The sequence below is a fragment of the Cetorhinus maximus genome, unplaced genomic scaffold (genome assembly GCF_964194155.1).
Source record: "Cetorhinus maximus unplaced genomic scaffold, sCetMax3.hap1.1 HAP1_SCAFFOLD_1578, whole genome shotgun sequence".
Lineage (NCBI taxonomy): Eukaryota > Metazoa > Chordata > Chondrichthyes > Lamniformes > Cetorhinidae > Cetorhinus > Cetorhinus maximus.
In genome coordinates, this window is record NW_027597518.1 from 34932 (window position 1) to 45000 (window position 10069).

General features: G+C 49.3%; 1 protein-coding gene across 1 annotated transcript in view; it reads left to right on the top strand.

Annotated features, from left to right (window-relative positions):
* LOC144676413 (scavenger receptor cysteine-rich domain-containing protein DMBT1-like) overlaps positions 1 to 10069 on the top strand; it is a gene marked incomplete at its 5' end in the record, with an annotated part of 50491 nt that overhangs the window by 27101 nt on the left and 13321 nt on the right. Inside the window, 2 exons of the mRNA XM_078536833.1 lie at positions 1173 to 1475; positions 5860 to 6156. Of these exons, the coding sequence (XP_078392959.1) occupies positions 1173 to 1475; positions 5860 to 6156 (600 nt within the window). The remainder of the gene's footprint in view (positions 1 to 1172; positions 1476 to 5859; positions 6157 to 10069) is intronic.

The following is a 10069-nucleotide window of genomic DNA, read 5'->3' on the forward strand; positions in this document are numbered from 1 at the left end:
GGTCACCACATTATAGGAAGGATGTGATGGCACTGGAGGGGGTGCAGAGGAGATTCACCAGGATGTTGCCTGGGATGAAACATTTAAGTTATGAGGAGAGGTTGGATAGACTTGGGTTGTTTTCGTTGGAGCAGAGAAGACTGAGGGGGCGACCTGATCGAGGTGTACAAGATTATGAGGGGCATGGACAGGGTGGATAGGGAGCAGCTGTTCCCCTTAGTTGAAGGGTCAGTCACAGGTGGACATAAGGTCAAGGTGAGGGGCAGGAGGTTTAGGGGGGAGGATGTGAGGAAAAACGTTTTTTACCCAGAGGTTGGTGAAGGTCTGGAATGCGCTGCCTGGGAGGGTGGTGGAGACGGGTTAGCCTCACATCCTTTAAAAAGTACCTGGATGAGCACTTGGCACCTCATGAACATTCAAGGCGATGGGGCCAAGTGCTGGTCAATGGGATGAGGTAGGTAGGTCAGGCGTTTCTCACAGTGTCGGTGCAGACTCGATGGGCCGAAGGGCCTCTTCTGCACTGTGTGTGTGATTCTGTGATAGACGTCACTGTTTGTAAATATGGGTTCGTCCATTTAAATGGAGACGAGGAGAATTTCCTCCTCTCAAAGGTTGGTGAGCCTTTGGAACTCTCTTCCCCAAAAGGCGTTGGGAACAGGGTTTTTGAATACGTTTAAGGCCGAGCGTGATAGATTCTGGTTAAGCAAGGGGGGGGGCGGTGAAAGGTTATTGGGGGGGTCGGCCAGAATGTGGGGCTGAGGTTACAATCAGATTGGCCGTCAGCTTATTGAATGGCGGGGCAGGCTCGAGGGGCCGAGTGGCCTCCTCCTGTTCCTGCTTCATATGTTCGGACAGCGTGGGATTGAAACAGGTAACCTTTGCTCTGTATATTTCTGAATGGGGAGGAAACTCATCCTGGCTAAGAATGGAGAACAGGCCGTGTTGCATTCGTTGCTTGGTCCAATCCCCCGCCCGGTCGCCGTCCAATCAACATGCCCGTGGAGCTGAAATCGAGCGGGATTTAGAATAGGCGATGTAAAGGTGACCCGGGGCGAATTTCTAGATCCAATGATGCCCCCCTCCACCCAACCCCGGCCAAAACGGTTTGACCCGGGCCTCTGGAGCAAAGCGATTCACCCGTGCTCACTCTCTCTTTCTCTCCCCCGCCTCAGATGTCCTGTTGCGGCCCTCGATTTCGGTGTTGCGGACGTCCGGCATGTTCGTCCAAGGCGAGGCCGTCAACTTCCGCTGCTCGTCGGCCAGCGTCTTCGCGGTGATCACCTTCTACCTCTACAAAGTGGGCGAGTCGGGACCGGTGGCCTCGGTGGGGCCGACGTCAGCCTCCAGCGCCATCCTGACCATCCACAACATCAGCATGCACCAGGAAGGCTACTTCACTTGCATGTTCAAAGTGCTGATCAACCACAAGATGCACTCGTCCACTCACAGTGACCGGGTCCAGGTCGCCATCACAAGTGAGTCGCCGATTTTCACCCCCCCCTCCGCTTTCTGGTTTCGAGGTCGCTCCGCATGAGTGACTGAGGCAAAGAGGCAGAGGGCGACGTATCTAAAAGTAAAAATAAAAAACTGCGGACGCCGGAAATCCAAAACAGAAACAGAAACACCTGGAAAAACTCAGCAGGTCTGGGAGCATCGGCGGAGAGGGGAGCACAGTTGACGTTTCGAGTCCTTGTGACCCTTCAACAGAACTAAGTAAAATTAGGAAAGGGGTGAAATATAAAAGCTGGTTTAAGGTGGGGGGTTTGTTGGGACAAATAGCCAGTGATAGGTGGAGATAACCAAAATCTGTCACAGATAAAAGCACAAAGAGGTGTTGAAGGTGGTGATATTATCTAAAGGAATGTGTTAATTAAGAGTAGCAGACAGGGCAGATAAGGTGCAGATGGCTCTAGTGGGGGGTGGGGAATACTAAAAGGTAGAAATAAACAATGGTGGAAATACATTTAAAAATACTGGAAATAGGTGGGAAAAGAAAAAATCTGTATAAATTATTGGGCTGAATATTGAGTTCAACAATTTTAGATCTTGAACTCTCTCCTCCATCCCCACCCACTTCCCGTTTCTTCCCCCTCCTTTTTGTTTTTTCCGATAATTTATATAGATTTGTCTTTTCCCACCTATTTCCATTATTTTTAAATGTATTTGCACCCATTGTTTATCTCTACCTTTTAGTATTCCCCCACCCCCCACTAGAGCCATCTGCACCTTATCTGCCCTGTCTGCTACTCTTAATTAGCACATTCCTCTAGATAATATCACCACCTTCAACACCTCTTTGTTCTTTTGTCTATGACAGATTTTGGTTATCTCCACCTATCACTGGTTGCTTGTCCCAACAAACCCCACCCCCCCCAAACTCATCCCCTTAAACCAGCTTATATTTCACCCCTTTCCTAAGTTTACTTAGTTCTGTTGAAGGGTCATGAGGACTCGAAACGTCAACTGTGCTCTTCTCCGCCGATGCTGCCAGACCTGCCGAGTTTTTCCGGGTATTTCTGTTTCTGTTTCAGCGATGGATCTGAGTTTGCTGATGAGGCCAAGCTAGGGTGGGAAGGTAAGCTGCGGGGAGGAGACTGAGAGGCTGAAAGTCGGGCGAGTGGGCAAAAGGTGACTGATGGGAATGTAACGCAGCGGAGTGCAAGGCTGTTTACTTTGGCCGTGAGACTGAATGAAAACAGAATTTTTTCTTTATCTAAAAAGGTGAGGGAATTATAAGTGTCGATGATCAAAGGGTGTGTTTGTAGAAGGAACGCGGAAAGTTAGCATGCAGGCGTAGCAAGTAAGGAGGAAGGCAAATGGCATGTTGGCCTTTATTGCAATGGGATTGGAGTACAAGAATGAAGAAGCCTTGCTACTGTTGTGCAGGGTTTTTGGTGAGACCCCATCTGGAATATGGTGTGCAGTTCTGGTCTCCGTGTTAAATGAAGGATGTACTTGCACTGGAGCTGGTGCAGTGAAGGGTTCACTAAATTGGTCCCTGGGATGAGAGGCTGTGTAAACTGGGTTTATATTAGAACCATAGAACCATAGAACACTACAGCACAGAAAAACAGGCCATTCGGCCCTTCTAGTCTGTGCCGAAATATTATTCCGCTAGTCCCATTGACCTGCACCCAGTCCATAAGCCTCCAGACCTTTCCCATTCATGTATCTATCCAATTTATTCTTAAAACTTAAGAGTGAGCCCGCATTTACCACGTCAGATGGTAGCTCGTTCCACACTCTCACCACTCTCTGAGTGAAGAAGTTCCCCCTAATGTTCCCCCTAAACCTTTCCCCTTTTACCCTAAAGCCATGTCCTCTCGTGTTTATCTCTCCTAATCTAAGTGGAAAGAGCTTACTCGCATTTACTCTGTCTATACCCCTCACAATTTTGTAAACTTCTATCAAATCTCCCCTCATCCTTCTACGCTCCAAGGAATAAAGTCCTAACCTGTTTAATCTTTCCCTGTAACTCAACTCCTGAAGACCCGGCAACATCCTAGTAAATCTTCTCCGCACTCTCTCGATCTTACTGATATCCTTCCTGTAGTTAGGCAACCAGAACTGCACACAATACTCCAAAGTTGGCCTCACCAATGTCTTATACAACCTCACCATAACATCCCAACTCCTATACTCAATACTTTGATTTATGAAGGCCAGTATGCCAAAAGCATTCTTTACAACCTTGTCTACCTGTGATGCCACTTTCCGGGAATTATGTATCTGAACTCCCAGATCCCTTTGTTCCTCCGCACTCCTTAGTGCCCTACCATTTACTGTGTATGTCCTACCTTGGTTTGTCCTTCCAAAATGTAACACTTCACACTTTTCCGCATTAAATTCCATCTGCCATTTTCTGGCCCATTTTTCCAGTTGGTCCAGATCCCTCTGGAGATATTCTCTGGAGTTTAGAAGAATGGGAGGCGATCTCATTGAGACCTGCAGGATTGTGAAGGGGTTTCCCAGTGTGGGCGCCGAGGGGTCGATTCCGCTGGTCGGGGGGAATCTAAAACGCGGGGGGCACAATGTCGGGATAAGGGGGCCGATCATTTAGGACTGAGATGAGAAGGAATGCCTTCACTCGAAGGGTTGGGAATCTAGCCCAGAGGATTGTGAATGCTCCATCGTTGAGGGCCGGGATGGACAGATTTTTGGCCTCTCCGTTAATGGTGGGATATGGGGAACGAGCAGGAAAATGGAGTGGAATCCCAAGTTTAGCTGTGAGCACATTGAATGGCAGAGCAGGCTCGATGGGCCGAATGGTCTACTCCAATCCCTGTTTCTTATGCCCTTGCGTCCCCCTGAAATAGATACTTAAACGTGCATACGTCACACGATGGTCACCATAGCCTTAGGGAAACAAGGGAGATTTACCACAATGGTAGCCTCTGTATGGGAATCTAGTTGTGTGGAGCCACTGGGGGTTGCTTTAGACCAGGGAACGTTCAACTAAGGTTGGTAGCTTGGCGCCAAGAATGAGCAACATGAAAGAGAATAGAGAACTCATGCATGTTCTCCTCAGAACAAAGAAGGTTATGTGGAGATTTCATTGCGTTGATCAAAATTATCAGGGGCTTTAATAGACTAGGGGTGGGGGTAGGCGTGAAAGTGTGGGGGCGGAAGGTGGGACAGGTTTCCTGGCCAATAACAAAAGGATACACAGTTAAGATAAGATAATTGAGGTTTAGATGCAGGTTCAGAAGTCAGGAGTCAAGTTCATGGTGCAGCTCATTTATACATGCTAGAAGCAATGTACATTTATACTCAGGGACCCGGTCGCTTCAGACAAAAGAAATATGGTCAAACCTTATGCCTTTGGTTGAAGCCGGGAGCCTGGGGAGCCTACAGTGCTCCGTTGCTGTCTCCATGGCAACGCGTCGAACAACCCGATTCAGCCGGCCCGCCAAACGGCACCCGTTTGTCCCGTCGCCAACATCGCAGTGACGCTTGGAGACTTGGCGCTCGGGTGTTTTCCCTGATGAGCGTCAGGCGTGAATCTTTGACGAGGCTGTCTCTCGTTTCGGCGTCAGTCCTGTTCTGCGCTGCGAGCGACTGAGACATACGATAAACGTCAGATAAGGCGAGATGCAACAATGGGGCAGGCGCTCGTGTAGTTACGAGCCACGATATTTGAAGACATCCATGTGTTCCTCCTCGTGAGGTGATGTTGAGCCCCTCCTACATTCGCTCATACACTCCTGCCTTATAGACCTTGCAATTCTTTATTCTTAAGAGGGCAACAAACTTACGAGGATATATACATTTTAAAAAGGTATTCATAAAATTTACAACATACGTTTGCAGAAAACAGCTTAGCGTCTGATACAAAGGGTTCTCTGAAGACTTTGAAGATGAGATTCAATTCTCTTAGATACTGCCGAATCTCAGACATGTACATCTTCTCTCAATCATAGTAAGTTTGTTCGTCAGTGGTAATGGCTTCCTCTTCCATGACACCCAAACCTTCCTCATCTTGATGGAACATATCCATTAGTACCTTATTGGCACACATGGCCCCCTTAATGTCTTGTTGGGTGATTTCGTAGTGTCGTATGTTTCGTACACCTCTCATGCTTTGCAAGATGGTGGTTCTGCTTGCAGAGGTGCAGGATTATATTCTGCATGGCCCTACCTCCTCCCTGAGCTTAACTCACCACCACCCCACCTCCCCCCCCCAACACCAATCGCCCCCCTCCCCCACCACCTTCCCACTGTAGAAATCAGGATTCTGGCTCCCCAGGAAGGGGCAACCTTGTCCGTCAATGCACAGCGGGGGTAAGAGATGCCAAAAGATTGGGTTGACTTGCGTTCAGGCCTTGCGTTCACAAGAGTTGCCTCCCTTTTATCTTTCAGGCAAGGCAGAACGACCCACGATATCCAGGAACACCGAGTTTTATCTGTACCCCCAGGGGCAGCTACTCACCCTGCTCTGCACAGCCCCGAAAGCCTACCGGACCCGCAATTTCCAGCTGTACCAGAATGGGCTGGAGATAAGCACCAGGTTGACCGTGCGCGACTCAGTTGCGGAGTTCACCATGGTGAACACGACGATGGCCAATCAGGGAGACTACACTTGCGCGTACCGGACAACCATCGCCGGGCGGGAGTACAACTCCACCCAGAGTGAATCCCTCGCGATCGCTATTTCAGGTAGGCAGCCGAAGTCCTGCGCAAAGAAAATCGAGACTCGAAACGAGCACATCCCACATGGTGGCAGCGTCGGGCCGATCGGTGTCAATCTGCTCTCGAACAACGATCCAATTTTTCATTGAAGAGCAAAAAAGAATTGCGGACGCTGGAAATCCGAAACAAAAACAAAAACAAAAAAATAACCTGGAAAAGCTCAGCAGGTCTGGCAGCATCGGCGGAGAGGGAGCAGCGTTGACGTTTCGAGTCCTCACGACCCTTCAACAGAACTAAGTAAAAATAGAAGAGAGGTGAAATATAAACTGGTTTAAGTCGGGGGGTGGGGGAGGTGGGACAGGTAGAGCTGGATAGAGGGCCAGTGATAGGTGGAGATAACCAAAAGATGTCACAGACAAAAGGACAAAGGGGTGTTGAAGGTGGGGATATTATCTAAGGAATATGCTAATTAAGGGTAGAAAGCAGGACGAGCAAGGTGCAGAGAGCCCTAGTGGGGGTGGGGGTGGGGGGAAGGGATCGATAAAGGCTAATTGTTTCATCTCTACCTTTTAGCCTATTTTGATTCCTTCACCCCACCCCGTCCCCGCTAGGGCTATCTGTACCTTGCCTGTCCTGCTTTCTACCCTTAATTAGCACATTCCTTTAGATAATATCACCACCTTCAACACCTCTTTGTCCTTTTGTCTGTGACATCTTTTGGTTATCTCCACCTATCACTGGCCCTCTATCCAGCTCTACTTGTCACACCCCCCCTTAAACCAGCTTATATTTCACATCTCATCTATTTTTACTTAGTTCTGTTGAAGGGTCATTCGGACTTGCTCCTCTCCGCCGATGCTGCCAAACCTGCTGAGTTTTTCCAGGTATTTTTGTTTTTATTTTTGTTTCGAATTGGAATCGGATTGGATTGGAGGACATTTTGAAAAATGCAGCCCCTTGATATGAAGTTAGCAGGATCGGTGTCCAATAAATGAGCAATTTCAGACTTTGGATACGTGTAGAGAGTGGCCAATATCATATCTGACCATGCACATCTTCCCCTTTGATTAAACAATATTAAACAGAGGACCCAATTCTAAAAGGGGTACCAGGGTCAGAGGGACCTAAAATACATCATTGAAGACGGCAAGGGCAGGTTAAGAAAATCTCTTGTAAAGCATAGAGTACCCTAAGCTTTATTATTAGAGTACAGGAGCAAGGAGGTGATGTTGAATTTGCATCAGACACTAGTTCAGCCTCAGCTGGGGTATTGCGTCCAGTTCTGAGTACCGCTCTTTAGGAAGGTTGTGAAGGCTTTGGAGAGTGCAGAGAAGATTCACGGGAATGGTCCCCGGGATGAGGGACTTGGGTGACGTGGATATATTGGGGAAGGCGGGACTGTCTTCCTTGGAGAAGAGAAGATTGCCAGGAGATTCGATAGGGGTGCTCAAAATCGCGAGGGGGCCTGGACAGGGTAGAAGAGGGTGAACCTGTTCCCATTGGTCGTGGTGGGGGGGTGGGGAGAGGAGATCAAGAAGGAGAGGGCACGGATTGAAGGGGATCCGGCGGAAGAAGCAACAGCGACCTGGGGAGAAACAGCCTCAGGCATTGGGAGGAGTTCCGGATCTGGAACGCGCTGCCTGAGAAGGCCCGGGGGAGGCAGCTTCAATCGAGGCTTTGAAAAGGGAAGGAAACTGTGGTCTGAAAACGAAGTGTGTGCAGGGTTACAGGGAGAAGGCAGAGGTGGGGCGGGGTGGGGCGGGGTGGGTGGTGAGTTGCTCGGTTGAAGAGCCAGTACAGACAGGATGTGCCGAATAGCCTCCTTCCGTGCTGTGATCATCCTGTAATTCTGCTTGACCCTGCAGTTGAGCTCAGCCAAACAGGGACTTGGAAATGTGGATGGTACGATAGTGGTGGCTTGTATTAGGTAGACAGTAGCTGCCCAACATTCAGCTCGATTTACATCAATGAAATTGTACAGTGGACGGTAAGACGCTGGTAATATCCGCTCCTTTCTCCAGGCGGGGACTATACCAGGCGCCAGTAGCGCGATCACCTGTTACTTTGCCCCAGCCACAAGATGAATATGCCAGGATTTTGACCCCGTGACAGTGAAGGAACGGCCGATATATTACCAAGTCAGGATAGCGAGCGACTCGGAGGGGAACTTCCAGGTGTGAGGCTGACAGGGTTAATTCTTCGAGAAGTTGCTATCAGTTGAATAGGTCAGAGGCTGGGAATCCTGCGGCGGAGAGTAACTCAACCTCCTGACTCCCCCAAAGCCTGTCCACCATCGACAAGGCACAAGTCAGGAATGTGATGGGATACTCCCCACTTTCCTGGATGAGTGCAGCTCCCACAACACTCGAGAAGCTCGACACCGTCCAGGGAAAAGCAGCCTCGCTTGATCGGCACCCCATCCACAAACATTCACTCCCTCCACCACCGACGCACAGTAGCAGCAGTGTGTGTACCATCTACAAGATGCACTGCAGGAACTCACCAAGGCTCCTTCCACAGCACCTTCCAAACCCACAACCACTACCGTCTAAAAGGACAAGGGAAAAGATAGATGGGAACACCACCACCTGGAAGTTCCCCTCCCAGTCACTCACCATCCTGACTTGGAAATATATCGGCCGTTCCTTCAGTGTCACTGGGTCAAAATCCTGGAACTCCCTCCCTAACAGCACTGTGGGTGTACCTACACCACAGGGACAAAATCCTGGAACTCCCTCCCTAACAGCACTGTGGGTGTACCTACACCACAGGGACAAAATCCTGGAACTCCCTCCCTAACAGCACTGTGGGTGTACCTACACCACAGGGACAAAATCCCGGAACTCCCTCCCTAACAGCGCTGTGGGTGTACCTACACCACAGGGGACAAAATCCTGGAACTCCCTCCCTAACAGCACTGTGGGTGTACCTACACCACAGGGAACTGCAGAGGCTCAAGAAGGCGGCTCACCACCGCCTTCTCAAGGGGCCAAAAGGGATGGGCAATAAATGCTGGCGTCAGCTTGTGATGCTCACACCCCATGAATGAATTAAGATAAAAAAACCACCTTCTCGAGGGCAATTAGGGATGGGCAATAAATGCTGGCCTAACCAGCGATGCCAACAGCCCACGAATGAATTTTTAAAAAAAACCTTTGTAAGGGGGCAATTAGGGATGGATAATAAAAGCTGGCCTAGGTAGAGACCCTCACATCGCATCAAAGAATAACTAAGGAAGCTTCTGATGGGCAATTAGGGATGGATAATAAATGCTGACCTAGCAAGCTGTTCACAGGCTAGGGATATAACTCTATTACAGAGGGTGCAGAGGAGATTTGGAAGAATGTTGGCAGGACTGGGAAATTGTAGCTAAGCAGAGAGATTGGGCAGGGTGAGGTTGTTCTGCCTGGAGCAGAGGAGTAGGAAAGGAGATTTGATTGAGATGTACAAAATTGTGAGGGGCCTGGCCGGAGGGCTTACTAACTTCAGCAGGGAGGTCAGTGCCCAGGGGGTGTAGAATTACAGCGCTTGGTATTAAAGGCGAGAGAGGAGATGAGGTAAAAGTCTTTCAACCCAAGAGGGTCGCAGGGTCCGGGTAAGCAAACGCTAAGGTCAACTTGCAGGTTGAGTCGGTAGTTAGGAAGGCAAATGCAACTTTGGCATTTATTTGGAGAGGACTAGAATATAAAAGCAGGGATGTGCTGCAGAGGCTTTATAAGGCTCTGGTCAGACCACAATTAGAATATTGTGAGCAATTTTGGGCCCCGTATCTCAGGAAGGATGTTGGCCCTGGAGAGGGGTCCAGAGGAGGTTCACGAGAACGATCCCAGGAATGAAAGGCTTAACATACGAGGAACGTTTGAGGACTCTGGGTCTATACTGGATGGAGTTTAGAAGGATGAGGGGGGATCTGATTGAAACTTACAGAATACTGAAAGGC